The sequence below is a fragment of the Bos taurus genome, chromosome 6 (assembly GCF_002263795.3).
Source record: "Bos taurus isolate L1 Dominette 01449 registration number 42190680 breed Hereford chromosome 6, ARS-UCD2.0, whole genome shotgun sequence".
Taxonomy (NCBI): Eukaryota; Metazoa; Chordata; class Mammalia; order Artiodactyla; family Bovidae; genus Bos; species Bos taurus.
In genome coordinates, this window is record NC_037333.1 from 15,476,816 (window position 1) to 15,498,698 (window position 21,883).

At 39.7% G+C, this 21,883-nt stretch overlaps 1 protein-coding gene across 1 annotated transcript in view; it reads right to left on the bottom strand.

Moving 5' to 3' along the window:
• The window catches only part of EGF (epidermal growth factor), a 103,587-nt gene that overhangs the window by 61,682 nt on the left and 20,022 nt on the right, over positions 1-21,883 (bottom strand). The window contains 5 exon segments of the mRNA XM_059887707.1: positions 9,981-10,183; positions 14,465-14,663; positions 14,666-14,691; positions 15,096-15,277; positions 17,528-17,727. Of these exon segments, the coding sequence (XP_059743690.1) occupies positions 9,981-10,183; positions 14,465-14,663; positions 14,666-14,691; positions 15,096-15,277; positions 17,528-17,727 (810 nt within the window).

The window sequence follows — 21,883 nt, forward strand, 5'->3', positions numbered from 1 at the left end:
AACTCTGACTCTGCCCCTTTCCTTCTACTTCAAGTCACTAAACACATTCCTTGACCAACAAACCATCACACGTGCATACGTCACTAAGCTGTGTCCGACTCCTTGCAACCCCATGGACTGTAGCATGCCAGGCTCCTCTGTCCATGGGATTCTTCAGGCAAGAATACTGGAGTGGGTTGTCATTTCCTTCTCTAGAGGATCTTGCCAACCCATGGATGGAACTCAGGTCTCCTGCATTGACAGGCAGGTTCTTTACCCCTGAGCCACTTGAGAAGCCCAAAGCATCACATGTTGAAAACATAGTCTTGTCCCCTTGAAAATGTTTGTAATGTACATTGAGGTTTCGTGGGGGGCATGTCACCTTCTAGAGATTCTGACCTGATAAATGAAGGAAAAGGCTCATCTTCACCAGAATCTAGAACAACTGTGATGGTAGGACTCTTCACAGCACATTTTAAGCAACGCTGGCCTAATATGTTAAGGGAACACCCCACTTTCACCTAAGTTACCAACACCTCCTTTTAGCTAATCTGTGTTATTTCTCTGGTTAAACTTGTTTACTCAGATCTCTTGATAGAGTTAAATGCACAATATTTCTGATTGTTTAATACTACTGCAATACTACCAAGTCAGGTAAGATTTACACGGCATAGTTTTGGATATTGATTCTAAAATTTTTGTTTCTTGTCCACAGTTTTTATGCCAATTACACATTTAGTTACATTGTTCATGGTCCCACATGCTTCACATATCAACATCTTAATTAAGAAAATTAAGAACCAAATGACCCAGTTTTTAAAGTAAGTGATTAAAGTCAGAAACTCAAAGACATATTGGAGACAAAATGTACCTACTTCAATTTCTAAAAAAGAGCATGTGATTGTCTTAACTGTACTTTTTATAATATTTACAAGTGAAAATCAACAAAAATCCAGAAAGGTCTGATTCAGCCTTTTAATACCACCAAAGTGCTACCACTTTCTTAAGGTAACAAAAAATTGAGGAATCATGCTTCCTATAAATATCTTTTATAAAAATCTTTCCAAACCAAGCATGATAGATGACCACTGCACTTAAGAGTTGGGAAAACTGAGTTCTGTCTCAGTTCTGCTTTTATATAAAATCACTTTATCTCTTTGACTTCAGTTTCCATGAAATAAAAGTGTTGAAGTAGATAGCCCCTGAAATCTCTCACTGAAAAAAACATTATGGTTCTATACAGAATCAGATGTTTGTTGTAAATTCCTCTAAGTTTACATGTTTAAAGATTCTCAAACCTTAATTACTGCTTATAAATGTTAAGGGATATTCAAACTGATTTCTGAGGAAAACAGTGAGTGTCTAGGGTACAGGAAATTGCTCTTTCATCTATATCCATTGTTATTTATCTCTTTTCTTCTTGTACTTTTCTATTACCTCTTACTTGCTCTTCTGTGTGTTCTTATCATTAACATTGCCATTATCATCACAGTTATATATGTATATGCATGTGCATGTATGTATCTCTTTTTCATTAATCAATAAGCTTTTGAAGATATGGCATGTATCCCATTCACATTTATAGTCCAGGTAGTACCTAACCTGGTGCCTTTTACCACACAGGGGTGCTACAAACATCTGGAAAACATGCACAAAAGTCTGTGCTAGTGAAACCTGCAACTTAACTCCCTTCCTTGGTTTTTCCTTGAATATCCAGTCAACCTCAGAGTTAGAACTCAAACAGATGGTCAGTACTCTTTTTACTATACCACAATGCTGATGGTTTTACTGATACTTATTAACAATATACAATATTATTCAATGGTGAACATACGAGAAAAGCAATCACTATTGTACTCTGAATGGTTGTGTTAATGATGTGACCTGAATTCACTCAACACCTAAAAGCCATTTTAGGAAGTGGCAAAACAGAGGATTGAGAGCTGTATTTTGCTTAATCTCCTTAATCTTCTGCTGTGCTTTAGCCTCAAATTAGGTTGAAGCCAGCACTCAGAATGCTGCTGCTGACCTCAGATAACACCCCTCCCGGAGCTCAGCAAGTGCAGCCTGATTACCTTTGAGATCAAATTAAAGCTCCTTAATCATGGAATTTAATGTCCACCCCCACCTGCGCCTTCAATAACTATCCAGCACACCCTCATGAGCTTTGCTACAGCCAAGCAAACTATAGATTTTTACCTTGGGCCGGTTTTGAAACAACACATGTGGGATTCCCGAGCCTGCTTCTTTCCACTGATCACACCTTTTTCTCAACCTCAAATTCAGTGTCAGATTCACGTCATCAACAAAGCCTTTCCAGTCTCTTCCATTTGAAACCATTCACTTGAGTCATTCTTGTAACTAAATATTTAGCAGCCCCAATGGTCACAAAATTTGACTAATGTTTTATAAAGCATTTATATTATCACATGTATATTTTCATAACAAGCCCTTGAGCTGTGTAGAGCAATTATTGTCTTCATTTTATAGATTATGAAATAGTATCTTAAGGATCACATATAGATAATAAGGGGTAGGACTGGGACTCAAATTCCAGTCTTCAGTGATACACCCCATCTCCTTAATACAGATAACATGTATGTATGTACATGTATGTATGTATACTTATGTGTGTGTATATAGAACAATGGGTTTTATAGAAAAACACATTTATATTAGTGATATTATATATTAATATATACCATCTACTGATATATATCAGTTATTAACATATTAACAGATGTTATACTATATTTTTATATAATATATAAATTATATGTACATAGTATATTTTTCTATAAATGTCCATGATTTTTGTTTTATTTATTTATTGTCTATTTCATTAGTGAGTTTCCTGAATCAATGGTTCACTCACCTTGCTCAAAAAACCTCCCAAACAGTATAATATAGGAGTTCTTTGTTAATAGAAAAGAAAGAGGAAGAAACAAGAAAAGTTATTCTGTGCTATTGCAATTCCTAATTGTAGTAGAAAATCACTTAGCCAGAATTTAGCTACTTGGTATCATTATCCATCTAAACCTAAGAATCAGAAAGTAAACAAATCAACAGCCTCTGAGCAGTTAAAAAATGAATGCCTTTCACTCACAGAAGAGCCTTAACTAAAGGCCCACTCAGTGTTCGTGTATTTTAGACCTGTTTCTGAGGAGCTTGGCCCGCCCACAACATGATGATGGTATGCAGCCCTCCACCCATCTCCTCACTGCCACCCCTCACTCCTCTCCACCCAAGGCAGGGTGGCTACCTGATTCCAGAATTCTTTCTTGCTGAGCCCAGACACAGCCTAGGCCCAGCACTGCAGACCACTAAGGGTTAGTTACTGGTCACTTTTCCCACCACTAGATGCCTCATGTCATGACTCTTCTTGAAGAAAGATGGCATAATTTAGAGTGTAAAAATGATAACTGCAACGAATAAAAACATGTCAAATATTTTTTACATCCTTGAATTTATAAAGATGCTTTACAAAAAAAATAAAAAGTTCACCTCTGGAGGATACACTAACCCTTTATTCTGAAAACAGATAAAGTAAGGGAAAGATTAAATCAAGCATTTAATTTACCTTTTTTAATAAAAGATGCTCCTCAGGGAAATCATATACCTGATTGGAAACGTTCTTCAACTAATAAAGCAGTAATAGAATTAGAATGTCATTACTTCAAGCTTCTAATGAAAAAATGGCTCTAGACAATGATAATCAATAGCTTGTAAAGCCATTATATGAAAGGCTGAGAGGAAACTCTACAATGGACTGACCAGGCTGGTAACACCTAAATCCCTGACCTATCTTTGAGCATCACAAGGAGAATGGAGACCCAGCCGCTACATGCCCTCTGGCCCGGTCACTAGCAGCACACAGTACTACCTGAAGTACCACTTATAGAGTACTCTCGCAAAAAATCTGAATCTGATCAGGCTTCTAGGCCAAAGCCACCAGGTTATACACAATCATGTTAAATGATACCACAGGATAGAATCTGCAAAGTCTAGAATGTGGGGAATTCTAAGGGACAAGATCTGGATTCTTCAACAAACAAATGGCAGGGAAAAGCCTCAGAGAATAAACAGAGGCCACAGCGAGGCATATGGAAACCACCAAGAAGAGACAATGGCAAGAAAAATAGAAAAATGATAGAGAGCTATTCAAAGTATTTAAAAGGCAGCTGTTTGGTGTCAAGGCAAACTTGCATTAAAAAACCCAGCTTTGCCTGAAGTCAGTCCTATTCTTGCCCCAGTGGTGTGTAATCTTTGCAAATGTGATCCTTATCATTAAGAAAATATCTATAACTATCTATAAATGTTAGGAAGCTATAGAAATCCATAATTTGCTAAAATTTCTAGAAGAAATAACAGATCTATAACAGATCTGGGTACTCAAATTGATCATTTAGACTATATGAAAGCAGAGAATGTAAGTGTAGGCGAGGACATGGAGAAACTGGAAACCCCGCGCTCCATCAGCAGGAATGTAAAATGATGCAGCCACTGTGGAAAGCGGTGTCATGTGCCTTCAGAAAACTGAAAACAGGATTACCACATGATCCAATAATTCACTACTGACTATAATTCATAAGAATTAAAAGCAGGGTCTCCAAAAGAAATTTGTATACCCACATTTTTAGCACCATTATTCACCATAGCTAAAGGTGGAAGAAACCCAATTATTCATCAATGAATAAATGGGTGAGTAAAATGGAAGATATACATGCAATGGGGTATTATTCGGGCTTAAAAAGGAAAAAAATATCTAACACATGCTACAAAACAGATGCATCTTAAGGACATCGTGCTGAGTAAAATAAACTAGTCACAAAAAGAGAAATACTGCATGATTACACTTATAGGAGGTACTTAGAGTAGGAGTCAAAATCCTTGAAACAGAAAGAACAATAGAATGGTGGGATCCAGGGACTGAGGAGAGGCAGAAACGGGAGTTGTTATTTAATGGGTGGAGAGTTTCAATTTTACAAGATGATAACATTTACAGAGATGAATGGTGGTGATGGTTGCATACACACACACACACACACACACACACACACACACACCATAAATGAACTTAATGCTACTGAACTGTACACTAAAAATGGTTAAGATGAGGGACTTCGCTTGTGACCCAATGGTTAAGACTCTGTACTTCCACTGCAGACGGCATGGGTTCAATCCCTGGTTAGGGAACCAAGATCCTGCATGCCACACGGCACAGTAAAAAAAAAAAAAAAACCTAAGATAATAAATTGTATATGTATTTTACCACAATTTTTAAATTTCAGAAAAACTACATGAAAAAAATACTTATATATCTAGGATGATTCTTTTCTAGAAGTTTCACAAAACCCCCAAGGTTTTATAGTAGAAACCCTAGCAATCACATAATCGAAATGAATCAGTTGCACCTGGACAGCTTTAGCTACACTAGCTACTTTCATAAACAGGTACATTTTTAGGCAGAAGCAAGTCTTCTCTCAGAATTAATGACATTCAGCAATATTTCTGTGCATGAAATGAATGCAAAGTATTTTAATAGTGTTGATGACAGATGTCCTATATTTTCTAAAGAATATGCTCTTGAAATTCTCTTATGAATTTTAAACTGGAAACAGCATTTTAAAGAATTACAGAAGAATGCAGAATTATTTGCACCTTTTTCAAAAGAACATCTGTGAGCAGCAAAACTATAGTTGCAAATTCCCCGAATGTTGAACTTGAAATAATGTCATTAACATTATATACAAAGTTCCCACACTGGCTCTGAGATTCATATAAAATCTGCCTTTCATATTTGTGCATTCCACATCTGCAGATTCAACCAACCATGGATTGAAAATATTCTTTAAAAAAATTCTGTGAAGTTTCAAAAAGCAAAATTTGAATTTGCCGTGCACCTGCGATGGTTTGCATAGTATTTACATTGCATTTACAGCTATTTACACAGTATTTACATTGTATTACATATGATAAGTAGTCTTGAGATAATTCAAAGTATAAGGATGTTAGATAATATGCAAGTACTATTCTGTTTTATATAAGGGACCATTGCAGCCTTGGATTTAATATTGGTGAGAATCCTGGAACAAATCCCCATGGGTACAGAGGGATGGTTGTAATTGTACAGCTGTCAAGGCAGCCACAAGAGCACTGTTGCCTCATGGGTTTAATCATGACAACAAAAACGTGAGATCAAGTCAGTCTCTTTTCAGAGAGCCAGAGAAGAAAGAGAGAGACTCTGTGTATGTGTGTGAGAGAGAGAGAGGGAGAGAGAGATTGATTCCTGAGTTCCTGAATAGAAAACATTTTTAAAAGAAAAAATAAGATCTGGGTCCCATTGATCTGTGCAAACTGAAGCTTTTAACCACAAGCATGCCATGGATAGACAAGAATATGCCAAATTACAGATTTTCCCAGAACAAGTTAGGCAAATCTAAGATATGAAATTATAGACAATAGCGAGGGTAAGTTGAGGCTGCAGCATGGTGTCAGTCTGCCTGGGTTCAACGCCCAGGTCTACCCCAGTGTGACCTTAAACAAGCATTTGTGACATTGCTGAACCTCAGCTTTTAACCCATAAAATGTACTAATAATCACATGATTTGTGGGGTGGTTAAGATTAAATATATTAGAGAACCATTGGAGACAGAAAACTAGGAAGCGTTGCTTTTTAGAAATGACTATGAAAGCTTTTATCATTGCTATACCCTTAAGGGCCTAAGCTCTACACTTTTTGAAATTTTAGGGAGAGTGAGCCTATAATTTCAAGATAGCTTAAATAGCAAAATTTGAGCCACGTCTTCCAAGTGCCATTCTTCATAAATCTATTTAGAATCAAGCTTAAAAATCACAACCAGCAAATCATTTTCGTAGCCTATATGGCAACTGCACACTCTTCTATTTAATTTTTCAGCACTGCTTTATTATAAGACATAGCTTGCAAAAAAATAATAAACTATTTGTATTGTAAGCTGAAAAGAACGAGACTCATAGAGTAGATCTGCAGCAGTCTCTTCTGAGGATGGCATGAAAAATAGACGTTTCAACTGTGCCTTTAGATTCACAATCAGGTTGATGGAAACAAATAGCCCCAGATCATTCAGCTTAAAACCTAGATAAAGAAACAAACAATCGGCCAACCAGAGTTATAGAACTGGTATAGAATTTAAAGACTCAAGAGACGGTTTTCTATAACAGGTTAACCTGGGGTATCCTCTAATGCACATTAATGAAGTCTCCTTTATATACAGTTGGGAAGGTCCCCTGGAGGAGGAAATGGCAACCCACTCCAGTATTTTTGCCTAGAGAATCCCATGGACAGAGGAACCTGGCGGGCTACAGTCCATGGGGTCACAAAAGGTCGGACACTGAGCGACTAATACTCAGATTAAATGAGATAAATGAGATAACATAGCCCAGAGCAGATCATTCTGCACCCATTCTATACTCATGACTATTCCTATTATTTCTAAGAGCACTACAACCTGTGCCATTTCTCTATTTTACCTCCTATTCAGCAGCCTATGTGATCCCCAAATCTGTTAATCCTAGCCCAGATCTTTTTCCCTGAAACCTAGACCAATTAACTAAGGAATTTTTAAAAAAAGTCTCTGAAGCACAAGAGAGTCTAAAAGATTGAAAAAGACTCTCACTAGAGCTTCCCTAGTGGCTCAGACAATAAAGAATCTTACTGCAATGAGGGAGACCTGGGTTTGAACCCTCCAGGGAAGATCCCCTGGAGGAGGGCATGGCAACCCACTCCAATATTCTTGCCTAGAGAATCCCATGGACAGAGGAGCCTAATAGGCTATACAGTCCATGAAGTCGCAAAGAGTCAGACACGACTGAGTGACTAAAGCACAGCACAGAGCTGAGCTGCAAAGATCTGTTGCAGGGAAAATTGATTTAAAACACTGGGATTCATTCATAATATACAAAAGGGAGCAGCCCCCTGAAGACTATCTGGTAAAGAGTTGGGGTAGGGGTTATAACATGTAAGGAAGGCAGCATGTACTCAGATATTAAATATCTTTAGAACTTGTTCCTTGTGGTATTATTTAGGGGAGAAGGTGTCAAAGGGTGTTTTTTTTAATTCTTTTTTTTACCTACTACAGTTTATTAAATGTTCTCTAGGCTGCAGTCCATGGGGTCGCAAAGAGCTGGACACGACTGAGCGACTTCACTTTCACTTTTCACTTTCATGCATTGGAGAAGGAAATGGCAACCCACTCCAGTGTTCTTGCCTGGAGAATCGCAGGGACGGGAGAGCCTGGTGGGCTGCCATCTATGGGGTCGCACAGAGTTGGACACGACTGAAGTGACTTAGCAGCAGCAGCAGCAGCAGCAGGCACTAGAAATATAATGGAGAGTTGTATTCTCTGTCTTCATAGGAGGAAGCTGAGGAAGTCAGACAATTACAGCAAACCATGATAAGTGCTCTGTGATGGGAAATCTGTTATTTTCTGAAAAGAGCTACTGAGGCTCCAGTGAGCTGGTCAGGGAAGGGGTTCCTGAAAGAAGAGATTTTGGAGCTATTACTATTTCTTAGAGGATGAAGAGTAAGTCACTGCTGTGAATTAGAAAGAGTGTTCCCAGGGAGTTCCCTGGTAGTCTGAAAGAAAGTGAAAGAAATTGTTCATTGCTCAGTCATGTCCAATTCTTTGTGACCCCATGGACTATAGCCTTCCAGGCTCTCTCTCCATGGGATTCCCCAGGCAAGAACACAGGAATGGGTTGCCATTTCCTACTCCAGGGGATCTTCCTGACCCAGGGATTGAACCTAGGTCTCCCACACTGCAGGCGGATTCTTTACCGTCTGAACCACCAAGGAATAGTGATTAGGATTCATGGCTTTCACTGTCTCAGCCTGGGTTCAATCTCTGGTCAAGAAATGGAGATCCTGCAAGCCGTGCAGTCAAAAAAAAGGAGAAACCATGTTCCCAATCATGCTGAAAGGCTGGAGGAGAGAGCAAGCATGCCTCCTAGGGTAAGAGAAAAATCAAAACTTTGAAGATGTCTGCAGCCCTGACGATAAATGAAACTGAGAAACAGGGGCCCTGTGAACCAGTTCAATAAAAAAGAGACTGGGTTTTATTACTGGCAATTGAGTGTTTTAACCCAGGAATGACAAGATTGGGTTCTCCTTTTTGAAGGGTGATGCCCCCTGCAGCATGGCAGAGGGAGTCAGGGACACTAATGAAGTGGCCCCCAGGGATGGAGAGCTGCCGAGAGGGGCACAAGCCAGTAGGTGGTGGAATTGCTAGGTGTTGGAGAGTGATCTCACAGGGATGGATCTATGCCTAGGGATATGGAGATTAAATGCCACTCATCAAGGCCTACACCTGGAGGTCTTCAACCAGATACTGGAGGGAAAAGAGCTTGGCAAAAGGGAAGGGAAAGTAAGTGAGTCAGTCATTCCTTCTGTGCCTGAAGCACTTGCAAGAAATCCAAGTAGAAATGCTCAGAAGGCAGATAAATGTGGGCCTTGAGAGGCAAAGGGGAGCTGAGCCTGAATATGTACATCCACTGTGCCCCTTTGCTTGGCGTGTCTGAGCAACTACATGAAGCTTTGTGTTAGAGTCCAGTGAGGGGAGAGGGAAAGAATGCTAAATCAAATTGGCCAAATAGTGATAGGCCTGGTTACACGTTAAATTACAATCTAACTGCAAAGGAGAGCTTTTGAAGGAATTTAAGTAGAGGAGTTAACCCCTCAGATTTACCATTTATAAGCAAGAGGAGAAAATGAAAAGATTAAGTGGCTGCTCCAACAGGCCGGATAAGACAAGCCAGCTGTTTGGACTATGGTGGTGGCAGTGGAAGAGAGAAGTGGACATTTGAGATAAATTAGAATGTAAAATGGAAAGGATTTGGCAGTAGGCTGAAAATTGGGGTGAGGTAGTAGGAGAAATCAGGGATGATTCCTAAATGTCTGTCTTGAGTAAGTGGAGAAGTGGGGAGTACGTGCCGGACCTTGTTTGAGGTCAAAGATGACTCACCAGATGCCCAAGCATCACCCTCTGCCTTGGGCTATACGAGTGGACGAACCACTTTAATTCCACTGGGTGGCACGAATGACGAGTTGAGGGTGATTTTAACCATATCCTTCCCTGTGTGCTTGTTAGCTATCCAAATTGTCTTCTTTTTCTATGTTGAATAGAAGATACAATCTCCAAAGAAGGACTCTGCAAGCAGATTGTGCCTAAAACAACAGGAGAAAAGCATAAAGAATGGCAGAATATTTCCTCCTGGATTTATTAAAGTTTCACTTCAACTTATGGTCTGAATTTTAATCACCTACATTTTTAATCGTTTCTCATTTATGGTTAGAAACAAACATTAAGTTTAAATTTGTATTTGTGTAGCCATAATCTGAATTAATAAGATATATTTTTAGCTTCAGATCCATTATCTCATTTTTTTTTTTTTTTTTTTTTTGCTACTCAGCATGTAATTGTGGTGAAAATAAAATACAGAAGAAAACAGACACAGGAAAAGAGTGGATTGCTGGTTTCATCACTTTCACATGCCAAATTTCTGCTCTTGCTAAAGGCAGCTAGATTACTTGCTGGCAAGATAGGAAATCAAATGAAACATAGATTTTTCACAAACCACAGGACATAACAATTAAAAAAAAACTAACCAGCATGTGAAAACTATAAGCCAAATACTCTTCAGTTCAGTTCAGTTCAGTTCAGTCGCTCAGTTGTGTCCGACTCTTTGTGACCCCATGAATTGCAGCACGCCAGGCCTCCCTGTCCATCACCAACTCCCGGAATTCACCCAAACTCACATCCGTCGAGTTGGTGATGCCATCCAGCCATCTCATCCTCTGTCGTCCCCTTCTCCTCCTGCCCCCAGTCCCTCCCAGCATCGGAGTCTTTTCCAATGAGTCAACTCTTCACATGAGGTGGCCAAAGTACTGGAGTTTCAGCTTCAGCATCATTCCTTCCAAAGAAATCCCAGGGCTGATCTCCTTCAGAAGGGACTGGTTGGATCTCCTTGCAGTCCAAGGAACTCTCAAGAGTCTTCTCCAACACCATAGTTCAAAAGCATCAGTTCTTCGGCACTCAGCCTTCTTCACAGTCCAACTGTGGTCATCCATACATGACCACAGGAAAAACCATAGCCTTGACTAGACGAACCTTTGTTGGTAAAGTAATGTCTCTGCTTTTGAATATGCTATCTAGGTTGGTCATAACTTTCCTTCCAATGAGCAAGCGTCTTTTAATTTCATGGCTGCAGTCACCATCTGCAGTGATTTTGGAGCCCCAAAAAATAAAGTCTGACACTGTTTCCACTGTTTCTCCATCTATTTCCCATGAAGTGATGGGACCGGATGCCAGATTTTCGTTTTCTGAATGTTGAGCTTTAAGCCAACTTTTTCACTCTCCTCTTTCACTTTCATCAACAGGCTTTTGAGTTCCTCTTCACTTTCTGCCATAAGGGTGGTGTCTTCTGCATATCTGAGGTTATTGATATTTCTCCCGGCAATCTTGATTCCAGCTTGTGCTTCTTCTAGTCCAGCGTTTCTCATGATGTACCCTGCATAGAAGTTAAATAAGCAGGGTGACAATATACAGCCTTGACGTACTCCTTTTCCTATTTGGAACCAGTCTGTTGTTCCATGTCCAGTTTTAACTGTTGCTTCCTGACCTGCATACAAATTTCTCAAGAGGCAGATCAGGTGGTCTGGTATTCCCATCTCTTTCAGAATTTTCCACAGTTTATTGTGATCCACACAGTCAAAGGCTTTGGCATAGTCAATAAAGCAGAAATAGATGCTTTTCTGGAACTCTCTTGCTTTTTCCATGATCTAGCAGATGTTGGCAATTTGATCTCTGGTTCCTCTGCCTTTTCTAAAATCAGCTTGAACATCTGGAAGTTTATGGTTCATGTCTTGCTGAAGCCTAGCTTGGAGAATTTTGAGCATTACTTTACTAGCGTGTGAGATGAGTACAATTGTGTAGTAGTTTAAGCATTCTTTGGCATTGCCTTTCTTTGGGATTGGAATGAAAACTGACCTTTTCCAGTCCTGTGGCCACTGCTGAGTTTTCCAAATTTGCTGGCATATTGAGTGTAGCACTTTCACAGCATCATCTTTCAGGATTTGAAATAGCTCAGCTGGAATTCCATCACCTCCACTAGCTTTGTTCCTAGTGATGCTTTCTAAGGCCCACTTGACTTCACATTCCAGGATGTCTGGCTCTAGGTCAGTGACCACACCATTGTGATTATCTGGGTCGTGAAGATATTTTTTGTACAGTTACTTTTATTTATTTCTTTACTTAATCTTCACAATAATCTCAAGAAATAGGTGCTACTATTATTCCCACTGAAAAACTTCTGCTTCATTGACTATGGTAAAGCCTTTGACTGAATGAATCACAAAAAACTGGAAAATTCTTAAAGAGATGGGAATGCCAGACCACCTTACCTGTTTCCTGTGAAACCTGTATGTGGGTCAAGAAGCAACAGTTAGAATGAGGCATAGAACAATTGATTGGTTCAAAATTGGGAAAGAAGTACATCAAGGCTGTATATTGTCACTCTGCCTATTTAACTTATATGCAGAGTACATCATGTGAAATGCCAGGCTGGATGAATCACAAGCTAGAATCAAGATTGCTGGGAGAAATATCAACAACCTCAGATAAGCAGATACTACTCTAAAGGCAGAAAGTGAAGAGGAACTAAACAGTCTCTTAATAAGGGTGAAGGATGAGAGTGAAAAAGTTGGCTTGAAACTCAGCATTCAAAGAACTAAGATCATAGCTTCTGGTCTCATCACTTTGTGGCAAATAGAAGGGGAAAAAGTGAACGCAGTGACAGCCTTTATTCTACTGGGCTCCAAAATCACTGCAGATGGTGACTGCAGCCATGAAATTAAATTAAAAGTGACCCAGAGGGATAGGATGGGGAGGGAGGTATAAGAGGGGTTCAGGATGGGGACCATATGAAGACCCATGGATGATTCATATCAATGTATGGCAAAAACCACTACAATATTGTAAAGTAATTAGCCTCCAACTAAAATAAATAAATTGAAAAAAAAAAGTCAATTGCTCCTTGGAAGGAAAGCTATGACAAACTTAGATAGCATATTAAAAAGCAAAGATATTACTTTGCCCACAAATGTCTGTATAGTCAAAGCCATGGTTTTCCCAGGAATCATGTACGAATATGAGAGTTGGACCATAAAGAAGGCTGAGTGCTGAAGAATTGATGCTTTTCAAACTGTGGTGCTGGAGAAGACTCTTGAGAATCCCTTGGACTGCAAGGAGATTAAACCAGTCAGTCCTAAAGGAAATCAACACTGAATATTCACTGGAAGGACTGATGCTGAAGCTCCAATACCTTGGCAACCTGATGTGAAGAGCTGACTCATTGGAAAAGACCCTGATGCTGGGAAAGAATACAGGCAAAAGGAGAAGGGGTCAGTAGAGGATAAGATGGTTAGATAGCATCACCAACTCAATGAACATGAATTTGAGCAAACTCTAGGAGATAGTGGGAACAGAGGAGCCTGGCGTACTACAGTCCATGGAGTCACAAAGAGTTGGATATGATCTAGCAACTGGGCAAGAACAAATTATCCCCACTGTATGGCTGTCAGCATAATTGATAACATATCAGGACTGTATAGTTTCTCCTGTCTTTCCACTGACCCTACCCTACTCAGGACTGTACTGTGCAGCAAATAACTTCTGTTGTCAAGGGCTTTGCAATTAATTGTTGTTGTTGTTTTTCAGTCGCTAAGTCATGTCTAACTCTTTGCAACCCCATGGGTCATAGCCTGTCAGGCTCCTCCTCCTCGGTCAATAGGATTTCCCAGGCAAAAATATTGGAGTGGGTTGCCATTTCCTTCTCCAGTGCATCTTGTAATCAACAGATACGGTTTAATAATCATTAGGATCGAGTAGTCTCTATGCTCTGTTAGTCACCAAAAAGTGATGAGGACCTTCATTGTTGTATTTCCAGCACCGACAAGGCTAAGTTATTCCTTCATGACTCTTGACTTAGGAATGCACTTCCTGTTTCCAAGTATGTACTCCTAGACCCTAGGTTAACTATATACTTGTCTCAGTGTCCCCTTCACAGTGTGGAGTGCAGCTACAAATGCTTTCGGATCATTGTCCACCTGATCCCACCCTGTAAGTTACCCAAAAATATACTGATCCACTGATTGTATGGAGTGGCCTGCCTTCTTTTTCAGTCTCAAGATACTTTTTCAATTCAGTGGACACTTCTGTTCTCTCCATCCTCCAATACCTGCATTAAAGGAAGCAGGATGAGAGAAGTCATGCAACCTATCAAAGTCACTCACCTAATACATAGTATATCTGGGACTTGAACTCAAGTCTTTTGGACCCCCAAATCTGTGCTAAACCACTACACCAGTTTAGCTGACAAAAATAAAATTCATTTATCACACAAACTCCAAATGGCAAGTGTTTTATTTTACACGAAAAGTAAAACTTACCTCAGGGAATATTTGCTAAAAAGGACAGAACCCCCGTCATAATCACAGGAACAAATACGAGGATCACCTCCTCCTCTATGGTACTGAATCCAAAAGAGCCGTTTATCAAGCATATCCAATGATACAGCTGCTATTTTCTCTGATGTCTCTAACAGAAGCTTGACTTCCATACCACCAAGATCTGCTCTGTGAAGGCTGCAGCCACCTCTGAAGACCAAAACATAAAACTGAGGGCCAACATATCACAGAGACACTTCAGTGAGTGTCAGGCCACTTAAATGGTTGACTCTCTCAGTGTTTCAGTAGTCCCCACATGTCTGCACAGGACGAGTTTGACTATTTGAATGAAAATTCAGTTCAACAAATACTTATTGCAATTCCATGTTATTTCAAGTTAGAAGGAGAATTTGCTTCTCTAGTGGGAAACCTTGGTAGTCAAGATGCTATTGGTAGAGGGAGCCTGCTTCGATTCCAAGTCCAGGCAAATGCCCTATTGAAAATGGGATTTGTGCACCGTAAAAGAGGGTCTTTGTCTCAATCAGGAGGCCCCGTTGAGTCAAAATGTTATGATTCCTTGACTTTTCATCAGATTTTGAAATATATTTCAATGTCCAAAGCCAACAGAATTTACCTTGCTACTGGATCAACTGCTATATTTGCAGGATATTTTAAGGCACTTAAGAGAACCCAGGAATTGTTTCCTTTCCTATCAGTTACTGTAATGATTCCTTCCTGTTGATTAGACCAAATAAGTTCTTCATTGATCCAATTTATTGCCATTCCTGAAACATTTTTATCTATATCATATACTTTCTGTAAAACCAAAATTTTAAATTGCTATTAGTATTTCTCCATTCACAACAAAATTGTTTATTTTTATATAACTAGGTTTATTGTTTTAAGTAACTTTCATTTTTGTACTTTCCCAAAATTATTTAAATGATAAACCATTGGTAGATACTGTGCCATTATTCAGATGCAGCTATATTCATTCTCCCATGTGATTATTTCTGGGCATAGTATTTATATCAGTTTTGAAATGAAAATTAATTCTCTAAAATGAAAATTATCTCTCTAAATGAAAATTTATTCACAGTCAGTCAGAGTTGTGAATAATTTTAACTACAGTAATGGCAGAATTTCAATTTTATCTTACTACTACTAAGTCACTTCAGTCGTGTCCAACTCTATGTGACCCCATAGACGGCAGCCTACCAGGCCCCGCCGTCCCTGGGATTCTCCAGGCAAGAACACTGGAGTGAGTTGCCATTTCCTCCTCCGATGCGTGAAAGTAAAAAGTGAAAGTGAAGTTGCTCAGTCGTATCCAACTCTTAGCGACCCCATGGACTGCAGCCTACCAGGCTCCTCCGTCCATGGAATTCTCCAGTTTATTCAATTCCATTTGCCAGTGGAATTTCCCAGATTCTCACCTGAATCCAATTTCAAGCTTTGCTAAATTCTAGCAAGACTGCCTTGGAGGTTGTGCATAGGGTCATGAAGTGGATTTCACGTTGGGGCCCCCACTTTTCTTCTAGCACCTCCTCCACCAGGTCCTGCTCTTTCTACAAGTCCTCACCCTTCCAGCTATGACCCCAGGATCCTCATAGCAGGGCTTTTCTTTATGCTTTCTCATGATAAAAACAACTTAACTAAACCTCTTCTAATTTCAGGCTGTGCAAGTAAACCAGTCCTTTAACAGGGTGGAGGGTGAGAGATGGGAGGAAGACCTGGTTTGCACCACAGCAAATTTCCGTGGTGGAAATAGTCCCACAATCTGTGGTTTTCAGCTACCAACATGAAGTCACTGAACACAGAGTTGGGCAGAAATCAGTCTCCAGAATCTGTGCTATTCCTACATCTCATACAAAGTAATCTAGCCAATCCATTTAATCAATTGCTAATATATTAATTCATGCAGGTAAACTGTTTGCTTTTTAATGGTTATCTTCTATAAGCAATGTTTTAACCCAAAGGAGGGACTGATACGAGTGGATTTTAGGCTTCAGGCCAATCTGTTCCTAATGATTTGCCACAAATTCCCAACTATCTAATGCTTTTTTCCAGTTCTCTGACAGTAAACCCTCCAGATTCTTAAACTCAAGATTTTGAAGCTAGTCTACAGATGGCTGGAGAGTAATGAGTAGCCATTTTTGTTAAAAGTGAGATTAGCAAGTATTAGAGATGTGATAAAACAAATTATCACCTAATTGAAGGCTTTAGGGGGGTGAAAATTTTGCTTAAAAACAAAAATTAAACAAAAGCACAAAAGCAAAAGTGGGTACTTTGTGTTGGGTATAAATACTGAACGTGAAGCTACCTGCTCTCTACAATTCACTTTCCAGGAGAAAACATTTCTATTAGGACTCATTTAAGGGTTTTACTAATTAAGAAGAAAGATTAAAGAAAAGTGCTTGAACCAAAATATTTTGCTATATCACCTGCTTTATTTTTTTTTTCCAGCATGCAAACACCTTGAGAAGAAAAAAAATTTCTTCCTAAATTTCAGGTGCAAAAACCCATGACAGATTTTAAACAGATAAAACAGGGCTTCTCAACCTCAACAGAACTGATGTTTAGGGCCTGATAATTCTCGGTTTGGGGGACTGTCCTATATATTGTAGGATGGTTGGCAGTGCCCCTGGCCTCTAACACATTCTCTCTTCTCCCCATTCTAGTTGTGACAACCAAAATGTTTCTAGACATTGCCAAAGGTCCCCTGGAGGCAAAATTGCCACCACCTGAGGACCACTAGAATAGAAAATGATGATAAAATAAATAATCTGTCTTAATCATAAAAAGGTGATCTGGCTTATTAAACTTACATCTTTCTGAAATTACATTGACATCCTCACTTTCTCCTTTGGGGACTTCTGAATATCAATGCCACATTCATGGGCATGTTCAATAATGTGACAGCACAGATGCAGATTAAATACCTACATGTGCTGGATGCATATCTGCATTGTAATAATTTTCATTTATATGAATGTTACAAATTTTGCTTTATCATTTTTGACAGCCCATTCAAAAATCCCTCAAATGACACAGGAAATGGTACTTTACCTCTTGCCTTCTGCCATTCAAATGAACTCTTTGCAAGAGTTGTCTTTGTAGATCAACCCAATAGATTCTTTCTTCATTGTAATGAAAATCCATGATCACTGAGATGCCAGCATCTGCCACCAATTGTTCATAATTCATTCCTTCCAAATCAATCCTACAGATACTATTTCCATGGGAAAAAATTAAAAAGGGCACAAGACCTGCATAGGAAGAAACCAGTGTATTTTCAATGCTTTTTTGTCCGATTTAGACAAAATACTTCCCCATGACAAATAACACAAGAAGAATTAATTTTTAAGTCCCTGATTTTATACTTTAAATAAATATCATTGTTTAGAGGATAAAGAATTCCTGTAGATGTTCACAATTCCTGTAATTCTGTAAATCATCTCCACAAATTGATTGTAAGAAATGAATGTTGCCAAATTATGAAAAGAAAAACAACTGTTTGAAGAGAAAGACACTTCATGGCTTAGGAATATTATATGTTCAAAAAGAAACCACCTACTGTATTCTATTATACAGAGGGTCTGTATGAGTGTCAAATCTAGTTATGTAAATTAGAAATAAAATTGCAGATATTACTGTTTGGGAATGGATCTCTCCCTCCTCTGCAAAGTCACTTCAGTCGTGTCCGACTCTGTGCGACTCCATAGATGGCAGCCCACCAGGCTCCCCCGTCCCTGGGATTCTCCAGGCAATAACACTGGAGTGGGTTGTCATTTCCTTCTCCAATGCATGAAAGTGAAAAGTGAAGGTGAAGTCGCTCAGTCATGTCCGACTATTAGCAACCCCATGGACTGCAGCCCACCAGGCTCCTCCATCCATTGGATTTTGCAGGCAAGAGTACTGGAGTGGGGTGCCATTGCCTTCTCCCTCCCTCCTCTAGTCTTACCTTATGAATAGAGCCTCCAGGTTACAGACAGAGAAGAAGATGGTGAAACCTAGAAGTCCTAGGTAGAAGCAGGAAAAACTGAAATGCCATCCATGAAAGCTCTGAAATAGTTTGTTCCTGCTAACATTGCCACATAAAATTTAGGACTCCCAATTAAATTCAAATTGCATATATACTGCATGGGACATCCTTTACCTTTAATAATTGTTCCCTGCTTACCTGAAATTCAAAACTCAAGTAACTGAGTAGCCTATATTTTTATTTGCCAAATCTGAGTAGTGGACCTCCCTGGACACCTTAATTTCTACAAGGCCTTGCCCTGTATCCTAACCCCATACCTGAGACCCTGTTCTGTTCTAGGTGATGACCATCTACCCATTCTGACTCCCAAGTACTCAATACCTGCTTGGGAATCTGATACCTTTCTCTGGAAATTTCAGCAGAAATTCTAGCTGACTTCACACAGAGCTTACCTGTGATGCTCTAAGACAGGGGACAATTTCAATCCCTGCAGCCAGGGTTAGAAAAGGTTGGTTTTCTTGATCTTTCCTGACTGAGGTTGGGGAGGCTTCTTCCACTCTGCCTTTAGATAACAATACCAGGTAACCACAAAGATGAGTAGGGAATTAGGAAAGAATTCCAACATATTCTCACTGCCCTGCCAGGGTGACTCCATTCTGTTTTAATATTTCCACCAATAGGAACAAAGTCAAAGAAACTAGCAGACCAATCAAATTAATAAAAGCAGAATCTATCCTATGGTAGTTATTTTACTAGCAATAATAATAATGAACTTTTACATCCTGATCTCCTTTGCCCTTAATATAACAACATGGGCTATATAGGCCATACACTACATTTGATGAATCAAAGAGAAAAAAAGAAATCTGAAAAACATTGAAATCCATAAAACAAACCATAGCATTAACTTTAACAGCTTTTAAAAAATATTTATAAAAATACTAAATACAACAAATATTATCTTAAGATTTTTCTCATTCATGGTGAATTCTAGCATCCAGGGCTTCATCCTAGCTCTCAGAACTAGAAGACCTAGACATGACCTACCTCGGTGTTTCCCAAAATCGTTCAAAAGAATCACACAGGGTGTTGTGTGATCACTTCCCTGGAGATTCCAATTCAGTAAGTTTGGGCTGAGGACTAGGAATCTGTTTTTTGAACAGATAATCCAGGTGATTCTTTTATCCTACTGAATGTGGAAATCATAGATCTAGTTCAGATGAGAAATTCGATGATGCTTCCCAAAGTCCCACCAACAGTTGGTGGCAGAGTTAGATTTAGATAACTCAGGTACTATCTTCCCAATCCAGCACTCTGTCCTGCCTCGCTCTGGGCTGTCATGAGTCAAGACATCACAAGCTTCATTTTACTCAAGTAACTGATTTTAATTCTGGTCCCCTCCAAATGCCGCTCCTATACTGTCAGCATCGTTGTGTGTAAACCAGAGCCTAGGCTGAGTATTGTACAAATGAATTATAATATGATTTAAAAGAAAGTTAAAAGATTAGTCCTGGTGAAATAGTCATTAGTCTGTGCTATGCTGGAAATGATAAATACGTTAGTGGTTTTTAAGACTGTGTGGTACAATCTGTGGATGTGTCAGCAGGGTGTGCATGTTTGAACAAGTAAATTCTCCCATGTCAAAGCCTACAGCGTTTATTTTGGGTGCAGTTCAGTGAGAACAAAGTGCATAGGAAATCACTTCTAAGCAACACAAACCTAAAGACAGCAAACAGGTCCCAGCAAATCAAATGGAAACTCTGACTTCTCAACCTGGGGATTAGTAGGGGATCATCAGGAATTAGAAAGGAGTCCAGGATGTTTGGAGCACATCGACAATCTGGGGCTTCCATACCACAGAGGTTAAACACAAAAAGCGGGCTTTTGATTGAAAGGGTTGGGGTGGGTGGGTGGGCAGCAATATTGCACAACCAGCACCTCTTCATCTGCTCCGAGTTTGGGAGAGTGGCCCCACCCAGGTAAATGAGAAGAGGAATCAACTGTCTACTTTGGGCCTTGGGGGCAAAAGCTCATGGGACCAAGTGAACACATCAAGGATACTGGCAAGCATACTAGCAAGACACCTTAGTCTTCTCAGGCCCACACGGTCACCTGCCCTCAACACCACAGGTTTCCTGCTCTCTGGAGACAGATTGAAGAAGGCTCACAGGACAAAAGAGAAAATAGAGCTCTGGATCTGCAGGATTCAATGACACCCTGAGAAAAGAATGTAGATTTAAACTGCTGCTGCTGCTGCTAAGTCGCTTCAGTTGTGTCTGACTCTGTGCCACCCCAGAGACAGCAGCCCACCAGGCTCCCCAGTCCCTGGGATTCTCCAGGCAAGAATACTGGAGTGGGTTGCCATTTCCTTCTCCAATGCATGAAAGTAAAAAGTGAAAGTGAAGTCGCTCAGCCATGTCCGACTCTTAACGACCCCATGGACTGCAACCTACCAGGCTCCTCTGTCCATGGGATTTTTCCAGGCAAGAGTACTGGAGTGGGGTGCCATTGCCTTCTCCAGTTAAACTGATGGGTCTGGTGCAAAAAAGCCTGATGCCTCCTCACCTGCTCCTGCCTAAGCTCCCGATAGGAGTGATTTGTTTCTCCCCAGCAAGGAGCTGACTTGAATATTATCTGTGTCTTATGAAGTGCAAAAGTTTTACTTCACTCTAAAAGTCTATCCTCATCTTTTTTCAATTACAGGACTTAAAAGGGTATACATTTACTTTTTGGGAAATCACAGCTTACTTCTCAACTTATTCATTAGGGTCAAAACTCAGGACAGGTGAGAGAGAAGCTGGCTGACTCAGAAGTAATACATTGAATAAAAACAGCTCATACAACTCAATAACAAAAAATACCCAGACAACCCAATCAAAAAATGGGCAGAAGACCTGAATAGACATTTCTCCAAAGAAGAAATACAGATGGCCAATAGGCACAAGAAAAGATGCTCATCATCGCTAATTATTAGAGAAAAGCAAAGTAAGTAGGAAAGAAGAAGATGTCACTTCATACCCGTCAGAATGGCCATCATTAAAAAGTCTACAAATAACAAATACTGGAGAGAGTATAGAAAAAAGGGAACCCTCCTACACTGTTAGTGGGAATGTAAATTGATGCTGCCACTATGGCAAGAGTATGGAGGGCCCTCAGAAAACTAAACATAAAATTATCATATGATCCTGAAATCCCACTCTTGGGCATATACGCAGAGAAAACCATAATTCAAGAAGATTCATGTACCCATATATTCATAGCAGCACTACTCACAATAGCCAAGATGTGGAATGTCCGTTAACAGATGAATGAATAAAGATGTGGTACACACATACAATGGGATATACTCAGCCGTAAAAAGAGTGAACTAATGCCATCTGCAGCAACACGGTGGGACCTAGAGATTAGCATAGTAAGCAAAGTAAGAAGGAGAGAAAGGT